General features: G+C 42.5%; 1 protein-coding gene across 4 annotated transcripts; it reads left to right on the top strand.

Moving 5' to 3' along the window:
• Window positions 1–334: 334 nt before the first annotated feature.
• On the top strand, window positions 335–21,666 carry LOC139629865 (cadherin-7-like). 4 transcript variants are annotated; one of them, XM_071492776.1, is made up of 10 exons: window positions 335–660; window positions 1,797–1,916; window positions 5,685–5,852; window positions 6,523–6,710; window positions 8,137–8,390; window positions 8,731–8,867; window positions 8,971–9,092; window positions 13,549–13,666; window positions 14,910–15,161; window positions 15,564–21,666. In XM_071492776.1, exons 3-10 carry the CDS (start codon window positions 5,711–5,713, stop codon window positions 16,076–16,078), a joined length of 1,728 nt encoding a protein of 575 aa, XP_071348877.1. In that variant the 5' UTR covers window positions 335–660; window positions 1,797–1,916; window positions 5,685–5,710; the 3' UTR covers window positions 16,079–21,666. The 4 variants fall into 4 exon arrangements, with proteins under 4 accessions (XP_071348877.1, XP_071348876.1, XP_071348878.1 ...); XM_071492775.1 differs by lacking the exon at window positions 335–660 and having other exon boundaries at window positions 1,724–1,916; XM_071492777.1 differs by lacking the exons at window positions 335–660; window positions 1,797–1,916; window positions 5,685–5,852; window positions 6,523–6,710 and adding an exon at window positions 6,800–7,758.
• The last annotated feature ends 65 nt before the right edge of the window (window positions 21,667–21,731 follow it).

Genomic DNA, 21,731 nt, shown 5'->3' with positions numbered 1-21,731 from the left:
TCTTCATATTCAGTCTGTGCTGGTTCTGGTTTACATCACATCAGGAAATACAAGCTTCATTTATTGTGATGACTTCAAATTGCAGATTTCAACTTAAGGAAATGACAATAAACAACATTCAACTTGTAACTCTGAGAAAAGGCTAACTGTCTCTAAGATAAGATAAGCTAAGCTAGCAATTTCCCCCAGCTTCCAGTCTTTTTGCTAAGCTAAGCTAATGATCTCCATATGAAACCTCTAACTCTGACAGACCAGTAGTCTGACTCCTGCTCCTTTACCTCCACTGGTCTCCTCTGATGGATTAACTGGTTTCCTCTGGTGGTTTAACTGGTTTAACTGGTTTAACTGGTTTCTGGTCCCTGCAGCTCCACTCTGACTTGGATAAAGGTGATGGGCAGGTGAGGTACGTCCTGAACGGTGAAGGTGCAACATCCATCTTCACCATTGATGAGAACACAGGAGACATCCATGCCACCAAGAGGCTGGACCGGGAACAGCAGGCGTACTACACCCTGAGAGCTCAGGCTCGAGACCGAAACACTAACCTACCGGTCGAACCCGAGTCCCAGTTCATCATCAAAGTCCAAGACATCAATGACAATGAGCCCAAGTTCCTGGATGGACCGTACACTGCCAGAGTGGCTGAGCGATCTCCTGTAGGTGAGCTTGAACCTAAACCAGGTCAGATCTGTCCTCTGATGATGCTTCCATCAGCTGTTCTTTCCATCTTTGGCCAGACTGTTTCCAGTCTGAGTCTATAGAGATGATGACAACATGAGACCATGAACATGATGAATACATGAAGTTCAGAGAGGTTTGTTTTAATAGCAGACAGACAGAAAGAACATTTTGTTGAGTCTATAGGTGCTGATGTGACAAACACTAGTCCTGTTCGATCACACTCCTTCCTTTTAAACCACAGCTATTCAGAGCTGCTAGTTACTTTAGCTTAGCAGTTAGCAATGTTTTCTCTCTCTCTCTCTCTCCCTCTCTCTCTCTTGCTCCATGTGCTTCATATTTAGTTTACAGTGTACCTCCATCTGTACCTCCCTCTGGACCTCCTTACCTCCCTCTGTAGATTCTTCTGTACCTCCTTACCTCCCTCTGTACCTCTTTCTGTAGCTTCTTCTGTACCTCCTTACCTCCCTCTGTACCTCTTTCCTTACCTTCTTACCTCCTTCTGTAGCTCCTTCTGTACCTCCTTACCTCCTTCCGTAACTCCTCCTGTGGCTCCTTCTGTACGTCCTTCCATACTTCTTTCTGTAGCTCCTTCTGTACATCCGTCTGTACCTCTCTCTGTACCTCCTTCCCTCCTTCTGTAGCTCCTTACGTCCTTCTGTAGCTCCTTCTGTGGCTTCTTCTGTACCTCCTTACCTCCTTCTGTAACTCCTTCTGTAGTTCCTTCTGTATGTCCATCTGTACCTCCTTACCTCTTTCTGTATCTCCTCCTTACCTACTTCTGTACTTCCTTCTGTACCTTCTTCTGTACCTCCTTCTGTACATCCTTCTGCACCTCTTTCTGTAGCTCCTTCTGTACGTCCTTCTGTACCTCCCTCTGCACCTCCTTACCGCCTTCTGTAGCCTCTTCTGTACTCTCCCCTCAGCAGTTCCCAAGCAGCCAGAAAACCTAGGCAGCTGGGTGACGGTTCACCACCAACCTGTTCACCAACCTGTTTTCTAACAGGTTTTCCCTACTCAGTGACACACCTGCTGAGTTTGTTAAATGGAGTATTCAGGTGTATCCAGATGTATACAGATGTTGTGTTCAGGTGAATCACTGTGTTCTGTCTCTACAGGTACGTCGGTGGTGACTGTGGTGGCCACAGATGCTGATGATCCAACTTATGGAAACTCTGCCAGACTGGTTTACAGCATCCTACAGGGTCAGCCATACTTCTCTGTGGAGCCAAAGACAGGTGAGAGAACATCTGAACTCACCTGAAAACAGCCTATGGTGGCCCTGAAGGTCAAAACACAACAATTGAGAAAACTAAATAACATTTTAGAAAACAAAACAACAATTCACAAAACAAAATAACATTTCAGATCAATTCATTATTAGACTCAATTGGCTTCTCTCAGCATGTTAATGAACCCACTCACTCTTTTAATCATACCCTTGATCTGGTTCTGACTTATGGGATTGACATTGAATATCTAACAGTTTCTCCCAGAAACCCTCTTTTATCTGACCATTCTCTGTTAACATTTGAGTTTTCAGTCATGGACTACACAGCATCTGGGGAAAAAATCTATTACAGCAGGTGTCTCTCTGACAATACCATTAGCAAATTTAAAGAAAGGATCCCATCAGTACTTAGCCCACTGCCATGTATCAATGCAGTAGGGAACAGCTCTCTTAACTTCACAGCCACACAGGTTGATGATTTTGTTGATAGTACTGTAGCCTCACTGCGTGCAACTCTAGATACTGTGGCCCCTCTGAGGAAGAAGGTAGTGAGTCAGAGAAGGCTAGCTCCATGGTACAACTCAGAAACACGAGCTTTAAAGCAAAATTCAAGGAAGCTAGAAAGAAGGTGGCGTTCTACTAACCTGGATGAATCTTTAAAGGCTTGGAAAGACAGCCTGTTGGCGTATAAAAAAAGCCTCCGTAAAGCCAGAACATCCTATTATTCATCATTGATAGAAGAAAACAAGAACAATCCCAAGTTTCTGTTCAGCACTGTAGCCAGGCTGACAGACAGCCACAGCTCTGTTGACCCATCTATACCTTTAGCCCTCAGTTGTAATGACTTCATGAGCTTCTTTACAGATAAAATTGTCTCTGTTAGAGAAAAAATTCACCATCTCCTCCCCACAGCTGGTTCAGATGTATTGTCCAGTTCAGCAGCCTCAGAGTCAACTGTAACTGGCTTATATTTTGACTGTTTCTCTCCTGTACATCTCCCTGAGCTCACTTCAACAGTTTATTTATCTAAACCATCATCCTGTCTTCTAGACCCTGTTCCAACAAGGTTGTTCAAAGAGGTTTTTCCTTTACTTGACACCTCTATATTAAGTCTGATTAACTTATCTTTATCAACTGGTTATGTACCGCAGGCTTTTAAAGTTGCAGTAATTAAACCTCTACTTAAAAAGCCTACTCTTGATCCTGACGTTTTAGCCAATTATAGACCTATATCCAACCTCCCCTTTATCTCCAAAATCCTTGAGAGGGTCGTTGCAAGCCAGTTATGTGATTACTTGCACAGGAATGGTTTGTTTGAAGACTTTCAGTCAGGTTTTAGAGTCCATCATAGCACAGAAACAGCTCTGGTTAAGGTTACCAATGATCTCCTCATAGCCTCAGACAATGGACTTGTCTCTATACTTGTCCTACTAGATCTTAGTGCCGCATTTGACACCATCGATCATAAGATTTTATTACAGAGACTAGAACATATGGTCGGCATCAAAGGAACCGCACTAAGCTGGTTTAAGTCATATCTGTCAGATAGACTCCAGTTTGTTCATGTTAACAATGACTCCTCTATCATCACAGAAGTCAGTCATGGAGTTCCACAAGGTTCTGTGCTAGGACCAATGCTCTTCAGTCTATATATGCTTCCTCTGGGAAACATTATTAGGAGGCACCAGATGAATTTCCATTGTTACGCAGATGACACCCAGCTGTACTTATCCATGAAGCCAGGTGAGACTAACCAGGTAGCCAAGCTTCAGGTGTGTCTTAAGGACATAAAAATCTGGATGACCAGTAATTTCTTACTCTTAAATTCAGACAAAACTGAAGTTATTGTAATTGGCCCAAAACACCTCAGAGATACACTATGTGATAATATACTGACTCTGGATGACATCACCTTGGCCTCCAGTGCTACAGTCAGAAACCTTGGTGTCATTTTTGACCAGGACTTGTCCTTTACTTCACATATAAAGCAAGTCTCTAGGACAGCCTTCTTCCACCTGCGCAATATTGCTAAAATCAGACCCATTCTATGTCTAAAGGATGCTGAAAAACTAGTTCATGCATTTGTTACCTCAAGACTGGACTACTGTAACTCTTTATTGTCAGGATGTCCCAAAAATTCAGTAAAAAGCCTCCAATTGATCCAGAATGCGGCAGCACGAGTACTGACAGGAACGAGGAAACGAGATCACGTCTCTCCTGTGTTAGCCTCTCTGCATTGGCTCCCTGTAAAATCCAGAATCGAATTTAAAATCCTCCTCCTCACCTACAAAGCCATTAATGGTCAGGCACCATCGTACCTTGGAGAGCTTATAGTTCCCTATTTTCCCAATAGGACACTTCGCTCTCTAAATGCAGGTCAACTTGTGGTTCCCAGAGTTAGTAAGAGTAGAATGGGGGGCAGAGCCTTCAGCTATCAGGCTCCTCTCCTGTGGAACCAGCTCCCAGTGTGGGTTCGGGAGGCAGACACCCTCTCTACCTTTAAGATCAGGCTTAAAACTGTCCTGTTTAGTAAAGCTTATAGTTAGGGCTGGCTCGGGTATGTCCTGACCCATCCCTTAGCTATGCTGCTATAGAGCTAAACTGCTGGGGGATTCCCATGATTCACTGGGCGCTCTCTCCCTATTTCTGTCTCTCTCCCCCGCTCTCTCTCAATGACTTCATGCCATTAACTTTGTTTTTTTTTTTTTTTTTTTCTCTCCCGTAGTTTTGTGCTTCTCCTCTCTCTCCCTCTCTCTGTCCTCATTCTGCAGGTATCTCTGCCTCGGGAACAGCAGGATCCAGATCCACCACTACTCATCTTTACTATTACTATTACCTGTCTTTATTATTAATAACGCCATTACCGACACAGCTGTTCCTGGTCTCTCTCTCTTCTCTCCCCTCTCCTCCCCCTCCCCCTCTTTCTATCTTCCCCTAAACCCAACCGGTCGAGGCAGACGGCCGCCCACCCTGAGCCCGGTTCTGTTGGAGGTTTCTTCCTGTTAAAAGGGAGTTTTTCCTCCCCCCTGTCGCCAAGCGCTTGCTCGTTGTGGGAACTGTTGGGTTTTTCTCTGTAACAAAGTAAGGTCTTGACCTTACCCTGTAAAGTGCCTTGAGATAATGTATATTATGATTTGGCGCTATACAAATAAAATTGAATTGAATTGAATTGAATCACGCAAAGGGCAGGACAACACCTCGTTTGTGATTGGACAGAGCCCCTATAGACAATTGCATGTCATTTCCTATTTCTTCCACATACTCTCAATAGTGTTTCTAAAGGAATTTCAACATGAGTTTGAAAGAATGGAGGTGGAGAGTGAAATTATAGGAGACTATTTTAAAAAAGGACATACATATGATGTAGTTCTTGATATGATAGGGTACTCAGTTAGCTTCTGATTTGTAGCTTCCAATTCAGCAATTAAGGGGAAAGTCAGACAGATCAGATTAAAAGGTGTATGTGTGTGTGTGTGTGTGTGTGTGTGTGTGTGTGTGTAGATTATGTTGTGATAAGCAGCTCTAAATGCACCATGTATCTACGCATTGTGTATAAACTGCTTTGCTTCAGTCACATGACGTCTCCTCTCATCGGCTGAAATGTGGTGATAATCAGCTGATTTAAAGTGTTTAATGTTTGTTCAGCTGCAGTGAAGAAAACAACGATGATGTAACTGAACTGTTGTAACAATTTCAGTAAAACACTGACTGGAGAACCTGGGGACTCAATCAGTGGCCTAGTGTTGATGACGTCTGTGAATTACCTGTCCTGCAGGTGTGGTGCGAACGGCTTTAGCTGACATGGATCGGGAGGTGCGGGATCAGTACCTGTTGGTCATCCAGGCCAAAGACATGATTGGTCAGATAGGGGGTCTGTCAGGAACCACCTCCGTTACTGTGACACTGACAGATGTGAATGACAACCCTCCTCGTTTCCCCCGCAGTGAGTCTTACCTTTGACCTTTAATTATGACAAACCACCAGACCCTCAGACCACAAGGAGCCTAAGAGCTGGGCTTCACTGTGTGTCATCTGGTTTTTGGAAAAGTCAGGTTCTGACAAATGTGTTTACTCAGGCCTGAGTGTTGATCACAGAAAGCTGATCTGAGCATGCTCAGAGCCCACCAACACCCTGCAGACAGCTACGTCACATCAGCAGATCAGGATCAGGAGCATTCAGGCTGGTGAGCTCGGAGCACCTGACCTATGTGTGTCTGTGTGGGAGCTGAAATAGTGAGTCATTTTATTGGATTTCCAAACACTGGGTCAGTTCCCTCTACTGTCGCTAACAAACAGACAAACAGGCAGACAGACAGGCAGACTCCTAAACAGCTTTAAGGCTCCAATAAACCAGTGTTCAGGAGTTTGATGAATGAAACCACCTGACAGGTTCACCTGTTTACTCGTTTACTTGTTTACCTGTTCACCAGTCCATGACAACATGAAGCTGATGAGTTTCCTGTTGTTAAAGTCGTGGAGTAAACATGTTTGAAACATCACAGAGGCATTTAATTACAAAGGTGTGTGACAATAGCTGTACCTGTCTGTCTACCTGTTTGTGTACCTGTCGACCTGTCTGTCTACCTGTCTGTGTACCTGTCTGTCTCCTACAGAGAGTTACCAATTCAGTGTTCCAGAGTCTGTCTTGGTGTCAGCTGTGGTTGCTAAGATCAAAGCTCTCGATCTGGATGTTGGTCCAAACGCTGAGATGGACTACAGGATCCTGGATGGGGACGGACTGGGAACCTTCAGGATCCACACTGATCCAAATACACAGGAGGGAATGGTCATCCTGAACAAGGTACTGGTTCATTACCTGTAAGGACTCGGCACACTAAAAGAGAGGTTGGTCTCTTTATAGAACATACTTTCCAGTAAGGGCTGGTGAACATACTGGTGACTCTGCAATAGTTAGCAATATCCTTGTAGGTACTGGTTCGAGTATAGTAGGTGTCCTTGTAGCTGTTACTGGTTTCTGTGTAACAGGTACTGGTTCTAGTGCAGCAGGAACTGGTCCCAGTGTAGCAGGTACTGGCCCCATGCAGCAGGAAATGGTTCCAGGGTAGCAGATACTGGTTTCTGTGTAGCAGGACCTGGTTTTCTTATAGCAGGTACCAGACATATTGTAGAGGTTACTGGTGACCAGTGTCTTCCTGGAAATCACTGACATGTTCGTCTTCTGTCATGGACCAATATTCTTGTTCTTGGTCAGATGTGTTCTCTCTGTTTTGTTAGTGTCTTCATCCAGATTTTGAACTGATTCAGAGGATTTCAGTCATCAGCTCTCAAAACATCTGCAGCTCTAAACTGGGTCTGATCATTGTATCAGTTTCTACAGTTCTGTGTTGTATTAGTTTTTTTGTCAGTCCCAGAGGAGGGTCCTCCACTGTTGAACAGCTGCTGGAAACACTTAGTTTTAAATTTAGATTTATGTCAGTGTTGCAAAAACAAAATCATCTGTTATTTCTTCTTCCACAGGAAATTTTAGTAAGTCCTTTGAAATCAGGCTCCATGAAGTAAATATGTCCCTGTTGGAGCCTGTTTTTATGTTAAATAAGGAAAATCTGTAGGATGCAGTATTTTAACATTTATTTTGAGTTATGTTAATTTGAATACTAATGTTAATTTGAGTAAAGTGGCATAAAGGACCTCAAGCAGAATGTGGATGATATGATTACCTGATACTCACCTGTGTAGGTGCTAATTAAGTGATGCGATCCTGCTGTGTTCCTGCTGCCCCAGCAGCCTAGCTATAAGTAGGTCTTGTATTTGCTCAAATGCTCACATTCACACCTATGGGCACTTTAGGATCACCATTTAACCTACTGTGCATGTCTTTGGACTGTAGGGTGAGGCCAGTGTAACACACAGAAAGGCTCAGCAGTACATTATTTACTAAAATGAAAATATTATACAGTGTGTGTGTCAGTTACACCATATAACCTCCAGTGGTTAAAATCATTTTAATGGATTAGCCACTAGCCACTAGTCCCCATGTGATGAGATAATGAGCCAGAAAAACATCATCCTTCATGAGAAAATCATGGTCTTCCGCTCTGACAGAAAGACAGTGTCTGCGGCTGTTTCTGTCAGAGCGGAAGACCATGATTTTCTCATGAAGGATGATGTTTTTCTGGCTCATTATCTCATCACATGTTTTGTTAGTCTAACAACTGAACCAAGCTGGAACAACAACCGTCATATCAGTTTCCCTCTCCTCCCTCCAGACTCTGGACTTCGAGACCAAGTCCAGCTACACTTTGCATGTTGAGGCGTCCAATCATTATGTGGACACCCGTTTCCTGTCTGTGGGTCCGTTCAGTGACATGGCAACAATTCGTCTGCTTGTGGAAAACGAGGACGAGCCACCGGTCTTCTCTTCCTCCATCAGTCAGATGGTGATCTCAGAGGCTGCTGCAGTAGGAACAGATGTGGGATCAGTTTCAGCTCACGACCCAGATGCCACCAACAGTCCTGTCAGGTATGAAGTTAAATCAGTGATACTAAATAAATCTGTATCTGTCTTGACTGTAACTGTCTGTATCTGTCTGTTACTGTCTGTAACTGTATCTGTCTGTCACTGACTGTACTGTATCTGTCTGACTGTAACTGATTGTAACTGTAAATGTCTCACTGTAACTGTCTGTAACTGTATCTGTCTGACTGTAACTGTCTGTAACTGTATCTGTCTGTCACTGACTGTACTTTATCTGTCTGACTGTAACTGAGGGCAATTGTATCTGTCTTGACTGTGACTGTCTGACTCTAATTGTGTGTAGCTGTATCTGTCTGACTGTAACTATCTGTAACTGTCATTGTAGGTACTCTATAGACAGGAGGTCTGATGTGGAGCATTACTTTAACATTGACAGTAGTTCAGGTCTGATCAGAACAAACCGACCTCTGGACAGAGAGATCTCTGCTCTGCACAACATCACCATCCTCGCCACAGAGAGCTGTAAGTCAGATTTTAATGTGACTTTAATAATGTCTTCGGCCAATTTATTCTGACAACTTCCTGTCTGTAACAGACATCTGACAGATGTTTGTCTGTGTGTCAGTGGATCCTTCTCAGGTGGGGAAAGCTGTGGTTCTGGTGTCTGTGACAGACATTAACGATAACGCTCCAAGCTTCGCCATAGAATACCAAATGTTCGTCTGTGAGAACACCAAACCTGGACAGGTATGTTACAGACCGTACATTTTAATATTTAACTTCTTACTGTTTGAGTTTTTGCTGCCATCATAATTATGTTCATTTTAGCATCTGAATCGGTTGTTTTATTTGAATAAATAATCATTTTTAAATCAACACAAATACAAAAAAAACAACAAAAAAACCCACAATATTTACTGTTAAAAAAAAAAGTCTGATAATAAAAACAGCAAACACAACATGACTCTAAATATCTCAAAAACTGTAAAGGCTAGTGAGATTTAATTTGACAGAGTGGTTACTGGGAAAATGCTTCACACGTCAAAAACTTTCACCACATTATGGCCAGCTATTGATTGATTGATTTTCTTTGAATATTTCCTTTACACCAATATTTTTAGTATATGTTTATGTCCCTTGCTTTGTCTATGTGACAAAGAGCACTTCATCACCTGACAATGTAAATATGGCACCATGCACTTTGACTGTTAGGGGTATGGGAACATATGCACCTCAGTAATTGCACAGACACTTTAATAGGAACACATGCACTTTATTGAAGATTGGCACAATACATTTGACAACATTGCATTTTGCACATGGTATAGCTAGACTTTGCACAATTGACTGGAATATTTGTGTCCATGGGTTTGTCCTCTTTTAATTGTTATTGGATGGCGGGTGCTGTGTAGGCCACGCAGCTCCACCTGGAAAAGAGGGACATGTGAGTAAATGTGCAGCCATGTGTTAAGGAACAAGACAATGGGCTTGGAGTTGAGCTGAAATAATGTAATGGTTGATGTAATGTGTATGTGCAATAAGTCTGTGAAGGTGCAATGAGGGAGCATAAATGGGTTAACTACTTACCAGTCTTTTGTCTGCAGGGTGTTCGGGCAAAAGGCTTCCCCTGACAACGGTCCTCATGTTTTATAGTTCTGGGCTAAACCAAGTGTAAATTGGTGTGGGGTGATTCAGAAAATGTGTATTTTATTGTAGTAGATGGAGTGTGGGTTTGGGTTTCGTTTGATAGTGAGGAAGTGAATATGTGTGTATGGGGGTGTGAGAATATGTATGTGTGTGTGGGGCTGTAAGAAAAGAAAAAAGGTGTTAATCTGTGAACAAGCACTGGACCCCTGTGAGTGGAGTCTCCCGTGGTGATTGGCCGGTGCACAGTACAAAAGGGCACCATTTTAACAACTTGTGTGTTGCTGGTCTGATGCTGGGATGCTTGCTCCAGAAAAGGGATAAATAAAAGGCCTCATTGGTTACACCTGCAAAACCTGCCTGTGAGTCATTTATTTGCTGTACAGTCCAACCGTAATTGTGGTCCATCTTACAGTCTACAATAAAACCCTTTTTTATACATCACTCACCAGAAATGATGGCAGCAGAATCAGGCAGACACTTTCACACTGAGCAAAGCTGTGAACTAAGCAACTCACAGATTAAACTGACAGTGTGAAATCATATCAGTCCTCAACTTCATTAACTTAGCAATTTAGTTACATGTTGAGACATGGTAACCTTCAGGACTTAGGACAACTGGACCCAAATGCAGACAACAAAGACAGTGCAGGCACAGTTCAGAAGTTTTTTGACAAAGAAAATCAGAATCAGAATCAGAATCAATTTTATTGCCAAGTATGTTTTCACATACAAGGAATTTGTTCTGGTGATTGGTGCAATTGAGGATCAGGGGGATCAGTGACAGTGGGGCTCTCTAGCCTTGTTGATAAGGCTAATAGCAGATGGGAAGAAGCTGTTTTTGTGGTGAGAGGTTTTGGTCCTGAAGGACCGCAGCCTCCTGCCAGAGGGGAGTGTCACAAAAAGTTTGTGTCCAGGGTGGGAGGAGTCAGCTACAATCTTCCTTGCACGCCTCAGAGTCCTTGAGGCGTACAGGTCCTGGAGGGATGGAAGATTGCAGCCAATCACCTTCTCCACAGAGTGGATGATACGCTGCAGTCTGTTATTGTCCCTCTCCGTGGCAGCAGCGTACCAGATGGTGATGGAGGAGGTGAGGATGGACTCAATGACGGAGGTGTAGAAGTTCACCATCATAGTCCTTGGCAGGTTGAACTTCTTCAACTGCCTCAGGAAATACATCCTCTGCTGAGCTTTTTTGATGAGGGAGCTGATGTTCAGCTCCCATTTGAGATCCTCTGTGATGGTGGTTCCCAAGAAGCGGAAATGCTCCACGGTAGCCATGGGGGAGTTGCACAGGGTGATGGGGGTGGGTGGGGCTGGGCTCTTCCTGAAGTCCACTATCATTTCCACTGTCTTCAGAGCGTTTAGTTCTAGGTTGTTCTGCCTGCACCAGGTCACCAGACGGTCAGTCTCCCACCTGTAGGCAGACTCATCGCCATCAGAGATGAGTCCAATGAGAGTGGTGTCGTCTGCAAACTTCAGGAGCTTGACAGACTGATGGCTGGAGGTGCAGATGTTAGTGCACAGGGAGAAGAGCAGAGGAGAAAGAACGCAGCCTTGCAGGGATTCAGTGCTGATGGTCTGGGAGTCAGACACGTGCTTTCCTAGCTTCACGTGCTGCCTCCTGTCAGACAGGAAGTCGGTGATCCACCTGCAGGTGGAGTCAGGAACGCTCAGCTGGGAGAGCTTGTCCTGCAGCAGAGCCGGGATGATGGTGTTGAAGGCAGAGCTGAAGTCCACAAACAGGATCCTGGCATAGGTCCCTGAGGAGTCCAGGTGCTGGAGGATGAAGTGGAGAGCCATGTTGACGGCGTCGTCTACAGACCTGTTGGCTCTGTAGGCGAACTGCAGGGGGTCCAGGAGTGGGTCAGTGATGGATTTGAGATGGGACAGGACAAGACGCTCAAATGATTTCATGACCACAGAGGTCAGGGCAATGGGTCTGTAGTCATTTAGACCTGTGGGCCTTGGGTTTTTGGGGACAGGGATGATGGTGGAGGATTTGAAGCAGGCTGGCACGTGGCAGGTCTCCAGTGAGGTGTTGAAGATGTCCGTGAACACCGGAGACAGCTGATCAGCACAGTGCTTCAGGGATGATGGAGAGACAGCGTCAGGACCGGCTGCTTTGCGGGGGTTCTGCTTCTTAAAAAGCCTGTTGACATCTCTCTCCAGGATAGAGAGAGACGTTCCTTTGGTAGGGGAGGAGGAGGGGGGTTCTGATGTGGCTCTGAGGTTAGTGTTAGGCTTGTCCCATTGTCTTTCAAAGCAGCAGTAGAACTCATTCAGATCATTGGCCAGACGGAAATCGTTAATGGAGTGGGGGGGTTTAGGTTTGTAGTTAGTGATCTGTCTGAGCCCTTTCCAGACAGAAGCAGAGTCGTTGGCTGAGAACTGGAGCTGAAGTTTCTCAGAGTACAGTCGTTTAGCTTCTCTCACTGCCTTGCTAAACCTGTACTTGGACTAGATACTAAATACAAGAATCTTACTTTGCAGGTGAAACAAAATCCGATCTGGGTCGGCAAGGAATCAAAGTCCAAAGCCTAAGGCCAAAACTCAGCAACATAAAAGGTTAATTGACAGAAAATGAACAGGTGATCCACACTGGAACAGATGACTTAAAAAGGCAGGTAAAAGGCTGTGTCTGAAATTACTCACCACTCCCTCTATAGTCCACTACACAGTGAGTTCACCATTTTGTAGTGCTGTCCAAATGTATAGTGAGAATTATTATACCCTATATAGTGGTCTAATAGTATCCCACAATGCAACATAAAAAGTGGTGTACAACTGATGGTCACTAACCAAGAAATATTTACCATCATGCACTGTACTTGGTGAAAGACTGAAAAACTGTGCAGAGAAAATGACCCATGTAGTGTTTGAAAGTGTTTTTCAATTTAACTGATAAGCTCAGTGTATCATCTGCTATGGAGAACTGTCTGGACAGTGAGGAGGGAGGAGTGAATGAGTGTGTGATTTCAGACACAACCAAAGAAAGCAAGTAAAACTATGACACACAAGGATATTTCTAAATAAAATAGGAAATAATAAACAAAGTTCAAACCAGGAGTCCTTTTTAGTTGCAGATCATGACGACAATAAAGTAAAGTGCAGTAAATATTGATGCAGATGTTGGTCTGCCTCAGTGCTGTTGAGCCAAATACTGAAGTGGTAGATTAACTTGGGTAGCATAGTCTGTCAGGTGTGACCTCTGACCTCTATATTACTACTGAGATAAATCATTTGAGATTGTTTTTGATCTTCATCTATTCAAAGGTCCCATCATTGCTACTCTAATCTGATTACGTGACCAGGATTTAAAAAAACAAAACAGAGTTCATATAATGATCAGCAGAGGACAAAGCAGAGTGGATTTGTAATTCATGGACTGAAACACAAAAAATCAAAGTGATTTGTAGTTTTTTTTTTGTAAATATGTAATTGTTGTAAAGGGAGGCTGATCAGAATCATGAACTAGAGATTCTGTGTTTTAACAAATAATTTCTCTGAGTCATTTTGTACATCATCGTGTTTTCTGTGTTTGACATTTGACCATCAGATCATTGAGACTCTCAGCGCTGTGGACCGAGATGAACCAGAAGATGGGCATCACTTCCTGTTCTCTTTGACCAATGAGGCTGTTGAAAACCTCAACTTCACCCTGAGAGACAACAAAGGTACAGTCCACCTTAAAAGTTTGACCTTAAATAACTACACTTTGCACAGGTATAGGCTCAGACCTGAAACAGTTAAACCAGACAGAATCTTAGTTTAGAAATAGATGTGACAGAACATTCTTAACTCAAGGTCCACTTACTGGCTTTTTTTGGACAGTATCTCCGTGGCAACAAAACAAACTTCATTCACAGAGAAAGTTGTTTTCATGTACTTGTCCCCAAAGTTGAGAACCAGTTAATTCAGCTTTAACCAGAAGTAAAATATAGAACCAGGAGGATTAAACACTGTTAGTGTGATGATCATGTTGTAAAAGATCGGTTTGCACTCAAAATTATTTACTGTAATTATAATTATTATAAAAAAATATATATAATTATACTATAATTAAAAAAAAAAATAATAATAATAATAACAGACATATATATTGATATGCAGTGTTCAGTGTTCTTCACAGTTAGTTCAGTTCACAAAGGTTAAAATGAATCTCCTCCTCCACCTCCTCATCCCACCATCAAATCACTGATAAGAAAAAACAATGTGAGTGTATGTTTTATGTGTCCATGAGTTTGACTGGGGGGGCTCTGTTGGTTCATGGTCTTACTCTGTCTTAACAATTTCTTCTGATCATCATTCACTCAGAAGATTTTTAACACTGGTAGGACGCTTCACCTCAAGGTGTCGTCTCAGATTCGTAACTGATGGCTTTTTATTCAGATTTTCTCAGTTGAAATCTAAACTGATTTGTTCATAAAGTCTTCAGATTTTCATACAAACTGACGTCAGCTGTGCTCTTTCTGCTGCCAGCACTAGACACCACAGCAACACATGATGAGTGCTGTAAACCCTTGTATGTTGCTGTAAAACCAAAAAAAAAAAAAAAAAAGGCAGGCAGGCAGGCAGGCAGGCAGGCAGGCAGGCAGGCAGGCAGGCAGGCAGGCAGGCAGGCAGGCAGGCAGTTCTTCTTCTTCTGGTGTTTTTTTTTGGCAGTTGGCAAACAGCTCTTTGGTTCACTACCGCCACCTTCTGGTGCGTGACGTTCATTAGTTGCAAACAGATACGTTCATTTCATCATTCACCAAAAAATGAGCACGTTCAATGAATGGTTGGACCCGAATATGTTGTCAAGCCCCTAAATCTGAACAGGTTCTCTCAGCTCAGGTGATTTTTTTTTTTTTTTTAAGGTCCAGCAGGGTTTTTCTACCTGCTGACATCACTCAGGTATTTAATCCTGTATGTCCTCAGACAACACAGCGTCCGTCCTGACTCGGCGTGGTGGTTTCCTGCAGCAGGATCAGTTGGTTCACTTCCTGACAGTGGTGATTTCAGATAGCGGCAGTCCATCTCTCAGCAGCACCAACACGCTGTCCGTCACTGTCTGCAACTGTGACCTTGATGGACACCAGCGCTCCTGCAGCCAAAGAGCGACGCCGCTGGTGGTTGGACTGAGCACTGTCGCCGCCGCCGCCATCCTCACCTGTGTCCTCACACTGCTGGGTATGACCTAAGACAGGGCAGCAACAACCCACAATCATGATAGCAACCACCTACAGTCATGACAGCAGTAGATTTGTGATTAATTAAAACAAAACAAAAACACTGTTCCTTTAACTCATTTCACATCTCTCGTCTCTCAGGAACACTCTGAGGGAACTTCTAATTTGGTACAAACATTCACTTAAAAATGAACTGATTAGATTTTGGTGGTCAAAGGTCAAAGGTCAAGGTCACTGTGACATTGCAAAATTAACTGTGACTGGTTGGCAGAGGCAGAACTCCAGCTGAATTTTGGTCATTTTAAGAAGGATCTGAATATAAAGCAGCTTTTGTTAGCTGATTGTTGTTAACTTTATCTATACAGTGTGAGTAGTTTGACTCGGCCCTATCCTTTCTCCTCAGGTGTTGTCATGGTAACAGTCGCCATCAGACACAGGAAGAGGGAGCCTCTGATGATGAACGATGAGAGAGAGATTCGTGAGAACATCGTCCGTTATGATGATGAAGGCGGAGGTGAGGAAGACACTGAGGCCTTCGACATGGTTGCTCTGAGACACCTGAACCAAACGATCCAAACCCTCCGAGACCCCAACCTCCACCCGCCAGGACTCCCCAGAACACCAGAGTCCAGCATGGACAAAAACCAGCTGTTCCAGGAGTTCATCAAAGACAAACTGCAAGAGGCAGACCTGGATCAGACAGCACCCCCTTACGACTCTCTGCAGACCTATGCCTTTGAAGGCAACGGGTCGACTGCAGATTCGCTCAGCTCATTAAACTCACTAGACTCATTGGATTCATTAAATTCAATGAACTTGTTAGAGTCTGAGCAGAACTATGACTTTCTGAGAGAGTGGGGGCCAAGGTTCAGGAAGCTTGCAGACCTCTATGGAAACCATGAGGGGGTTCATGGTTAAAGTGTGGACTCCAGTGTTTCTCAATCTGCATTCTCCTCTGTTCTTGTGCTCTTGTGAAACATTTCACGATTTTCTCAGTTTTTTTTTTTTTACAGAATGAGTGGCAGACAAATTATGACTGGAAAATGTTTCTTTATTTATATACTGTGCAAAGCACCATTTGTGTTCTCTTTTCAAAACTGCAACTAAAATTGTATTTTACCTTAAATAACAAAAAAAGAATAAAAAAATAATATAAAGATAATTATAAAAATAAATTGGGTTTTTAAAACAAATCCCACATCAAAATAACTAAATAAAAAGAAAAGAAGTAAATAAGTAAATAAACTAAGTCTTGCATGTGTACCCTTATATTTACATGTTTTCCTTAAGAAAATCAACATGTCAACATTCTCAGATGGAAGCTGAGATCTCTGCATAATGTCCCCTGCGGTTGAAAAAACCCCTTCACTAGGAACAGAGGTGGCTGGTGTAGTGAGGTATGCTTTTGCTAGGCAGTGGATACATCTTACCATTCTCCCTCCACCACTTGAGTGGACATCACTCATGTGATTGATCTGTGCTGCCTCTGCAGGTTTTGTGAAAATCCCTTCTCGGAGATCTTCCAATGCCATCCTCTTGGGAGGAGGTTGTTGCAGCTCAGCTTCTGCTGTGTCTGCCTCATCAGCAGGTTGCTCTGCTGCAGGTGTAGGGGCACTGGTACGTGCTCCTCCCTCATCTGTTTCCGCCTCAGGGAAGTTGGTCTGTAAACAGTGGGGAAAGAACTAAGCAAATCCACATAGCATGAGGCAGAGACCTCATCTTATCACAAGAACAACACTCACAAAAAAGCATGTATGTGCTTTCAGTGAAAGTTCTTCTGAGAAAATAATTTGTTATATACATTAAAACACCAATGCACGTCATAATCTCCTTGGCCCTTGCACTGGCTGTTGCAAGAAGACTTGCAAACCTGCCTCTCAGTGTGGTTTGTCCTCTCGGCAATTTTCACTTAGGTGGTGGCGAATTGAGCTCACTATGATGCTGGTTGACATGCTGTATCATGTTGGTTGTGCTATTTGTGACATCAGCTTCCTACAATATTTACACTCTGTTTTAGCTTGTCTGTGATTTCCTCACTGTTTTCATTCGTAAACACAGGGAAGCCAAAATGTTGCCACCCTGCTGACTTAAAGCTGGGTTTCAAAATTGCTTGCCATCTCTCTCGTTCTGTCTGAACAGCCTACCAAAAACTGAATGCGATGTACAACGTCGAACACATAGTGACATCTGAAATCAAAAGTAGATTATGCCTTTTACTTTGTTATGGTGAAAATTGTATTGCAATTTATTTTTATCTCAACCAGTTTTAATCTATACACATTTATATCGATTTTTAGCTGATTCAACAACGTTACATCCCTAATTATTCACCATAAATACTTTGAATCAGTAACTGGTTGTAGCGTAGCGTTAGCCGTTCTCTACCAACATAGACATGATTGACCTCAGGTTATTTCCTCACTGATCTATCTTCAGATAGTCTAATGACTATATATATGTACTGATTACACCTGATGCAGTTTTACTGTAAATACCAACACTGGTGATGAATCTACAGGCGGGATCTATGTCTGTCAGGAGGGGACACTATTATACACATTTGGTAACTTCTTTAATTCATTCATTTAACAGGCACTAAACACAGAGCTGTCGGCATTGTTCATAGTCTGATTTATTCTATCAAGAAACTGCTGGAAAAATTTCTTCCCCCAATTAATCCTTGCTCTTATATAAGGGCACAGATAGTTTACACTGATCCAGTGAGATAAACTGTTTCATAGTGACATTCCCAGCCATGATTGACATTGACCTCAGACCTATGTTCAGATAGTCTGAAGTGACTATGTATGTAATGATTACACCTGATGTAGTTTTATTATCACCACCAAACCCAGAGCTGTTAAGTCACTTTTATTTATAGAGTCAAATCAAAACAGAAATTTTCATACAAAGCAGTGACTCATGTTGCTGACTGGAGACTGGCTTCAGTGGCTAGGCTAACATAGGCTACTTTAGCTCAGAATTAGACTCAGATTAAGAAATTATTTGAGTGTAATTTTAGTGTCAAAGCATCAAACATATTCCAACAACAGAGCAGACGAGACAAACTTATGGGCGTCAGTCTGGCGGTGGATGACAACCGTCAAGTTTGTCATTGGGAAACTGTGTGTGACAGTGGAGCATGAGTGGCAAACGACTGGAGACCGACATCAGCTGCTCCACTAGCAGCATAGCATTAGCCATTTTTCCACATGGATGTATTATAGGACCTTCTACATTCATGCTTTTCAATCTTGGCATCTCTGCATGAATATTAGTTGCTATGGTTCACGAGTGAAACCTGATTGGCTGGATGTTGGTTCAATTAGAGACAGAATGGATTGCTTATACTTGGTATCCTGAATGTTGAATCAGAATTTTTAACTTGAATTTTGGGATCTGAATCTGAGCAACTTGAATATGTATGATTTGAATTTTTAATGCTTGAATTTTTCATTCTGAATATGTGAACACTGAAAAATTAGCTCTTGAAAAATTCACAAGTTGAATTTGCAGTCAAAAAAATCAGATAGATAATTTCAATGTGAAAAAAAACAGTGATAGAAATTCACAGGCTTTACAGTTTCAAAATCTGCTGAGACATATTTTCTTCCACACAGAGGCAGTGAGTCTGATATTAAACTTCATTAGATTTTTAATATTACAGATTGGATATAATGTGTTTATTTTATTACACTCTGTCAATTCAGTTTTTCCCTCTATTTGTAAAGATTTCAGTTTAGATTATTTTGTCACAGTTGAGTCAGGTACAGGTGTGTTGAATTGTCACCTTTTCATCTGTTACCTGTATCTGACCTGTCTGAGCTGGATCTAGAAACAGCAATATCAACTGAGTCAAACGTTTTAAAACAGAGGATCTTCCCTAAAGTTGGCCATGTTTGTAGTCCAGTCAGAAACTGAATCATTCAGTGTGTCTGTTAAGTGCGGGAGTGGTGTATGTGTGTGTTTTGTCCTTGGCCCCTCCCCTTTTTCCAGCAGGTGAACCAGCACAGCTGTACCTGGTTTGACAATCAGAGCTGGAGTATAAGGAGGATTGAGGAGGCCTGGTCTTGGCCAGTGGGTCAGATAGCAGCGTGAAGGCTGTGTGCACGAGTGAACAAGTGGTGACAGCACTAAGATTATTGTTATCGGCCAGTGGGCTGGTTTGTTGAGTGTATACATGAGGTAGTGTCTGCGTGTTACTCCCTGTGGCTGGGAGAGTGTTTCCTTTTTTCTGTTTGTTGCTCCTGATTGTTACTTATTCTTTCCCAGGTTTTACTGGCTCCACTCATTTTCCCGGAGCTCGTTTTATGTTACTGTGAAAGGATTTTGGTTAGCTTATTTAATTTATAATAAATTACCTTATTTGCAACCTTACCATTGTTGCCTGGTTATTCCTTCTCCCCAGTTTTTTTAACACTGTTACTCCCCACTCCCCCGGACCACTTGGGGACGTAACAGTGTCTGAAAACAGAATCAGGAGAGTCTCAGTGTTCACTGGGTGGTACTGCAGAGGTCAGTCTGCTGCCCTGTGACACAGGGGCCCATTATACTGGTCACATAGGTTCTTTGCCTGGTCCTGCAGACATACTCCCGTGGTTATATATGTCTCTGTCACATGACTTGTGTGTGTGAGTTTGTTGATGGTGTGTTTGTCAGTTGTCACCAGATGATGCCACCAGCTACTGTTGAGTTTACTGCCTTTTCTCATTTCAAGTAAACTCGCGTGTTCGTTTGATGAAGTTAATGCAGGAGACGAATTCCGAATTCTTTTCACTAATTTATTAAACAAGCTTTCACAAAATTAAAAGAGGATCGTTACAGAGCTCCGGGTTCAAACTATCTCTCCCTGACAACAACATGCAGCTGTGCCAGTTCACAAAGTTTGACACACTAACTTCCCCCTAACCCGGTCTTTTTATTATTGTTACACAAAGAAAGCAAGGAATGTAGGTTGAACTCTTCTTCATTGGCTGTTGCCCGACTGGCCTTCGCCCAGGCGCCTCCTTCGTGGTTATCTGACTCCATTTGACCTCCTTCACTCCTGCCTGGCAACAGCTGATTTTTCTGTGTGTGGAACAGAGAAGAGAAGACAGAGACAGACACAACCCTCCCATCCCCTCAGGGCTGTCTCCCCTCTATCAGTTAACCGGGCCCTTGCCTACTTTTATCCTCATCTTCTACCTATGCAGTCTATTCGTGGCATGTCCACCCCGCATCTGAAGAACAACCCCTCCACACATCCTTGGCTTCACTATCTGTAACACCCTGCTCCCTTTTGAGACTTCAGCAACTCCCCAACCTATAGTTATCAAAAGCAAGCATCATAACCTTGCAATCCTCACACACACACAATGCTATTGCACAATGCTACTTAGAGTACAACTCCTGCTAATAATAATAATATTAATAATGTGTTCATATGGACAGAGGCTGCGTGGAGAGATATGACTTACTGTGTGAACTCAGTGATGTGTGTTGACTTTAACTTTCTTCAGTAGTTAGGGTTAGATTAGATCCCAGTCTTTACAGCGTCTTATACTGTGAGACTAAAACGTCTGTGACTGATGACTCATTGTCTTTAGATGTGAGCAGCTGTCAGGATTTACCCTGGAGACACTGGATGTCATGTGCGCGTTGCGGCTGCAGAACGTCTTGGTTTTCATTTCGGTGCCATGTTCATGGATGAGAGTGGACACGCTGCCTGCCATTTTTACATCATACCAGCAATATGACACAAAAATGATACCTTCCACTATAGTCTCTGTGTCCAGGCTGAACATGACACAGACATGACAAAAAACCATTTTTAACCATTTCAACAGCTGCATGTGGAGACAGTGGAGTTTTAAATGCATTTACTGTATTTTCTGTAAAAAATGCAGAGAAATACAACATTAAAGTATCCTGCAAACTCTACATACACAGACAGAGCAGACACAGAGCCGGGATGCACACTCACTGAGGCTGCTGGAGGCGGGGCCTGGACAGAGCTGAGGTGTGACTGCCTTAGACTTAAACTGTGTGTTCAGAGGTTTATTACAGTGTTGGTGTTTGTAAACTCTACAGAAAATAAAAGTTATGAAATAAAACTTCAGAGACTCGTTTTTGAAATATTTGAAATATTATTTTTTGACATCAGACAAAGAATTCATACTACTGAGGTATTATTATTATTATTATTATTATTATTATTATTATTATTACATCAAACTTGTCATGTAAAGGGGTCTTGAGTATCTTTGGAAAAGTAATAAATTATTATTATTAAAATGCTATTCACAGACAACTGTAATAAAAAAGAAAACCAACACTCAGTGAATTTGTTACAGGCTGAATCACTTTATAAATTGTCATCAGTCACCAAGTTTATCTTTCAAAGCCAGACTGATTTTTCCCAGGTGTTTCCTTTCTTAATGATTAGGGCAGCACTCTTGTCATTACTTTATTTATTTATTTTTACTAATTTCTATTTATTTATTCATTTATTTAGGCTATTTATCTCTTCTAATCTCCTCTGGTTTATGTAATATTATTTTTCCTCTAGGTCACACACTTATAAACCGTAAAC

Source organism: Trachinotus anak, unplaced genomic scaffold, assembly GCF_046630095.1.
Source record: "Trachinotus anak isolate AG129_WGS33_773 ecotype Australia unplaced genomic scaffold, CSIRO_AGI_Tana_v1 ptg000012l, whole genome shotgun sequence".
In the NCBI taxonomy this organism is placed as follows: Eukaryota; Metazoa; Chordata; class Actinopteri; order Carangiformes; family Carangidae; genus Trachinotus; species Trachinotus anak.
This window is presented reverse-complemented; position numbering and strand designations above follow the sequence as displayed.

Coding starts and splice junctions, on each gene's coding strand:
- LOC139629865 (XM_071492775.1), top strand. CDS start 1,724: ATGGAGTATTCAGGTGTATCCAGATGTATACAGATGTTGTGTTCAGGT. Junction 1,917..5,684: donor CTCTGTGGAGCCAAAGACAG/GTGAGAGAACAT, acceptor CCTGTCCTGCAG/GTGTGGTGCGAACGGCTTTA. Junction 15,162..15,563: donor CTGTGTCCTCACACTGCTGG/GTATGACCTAAG, acceptor CTTTCTCCTCAG/GTGTTGTCATGGTAACAGTC.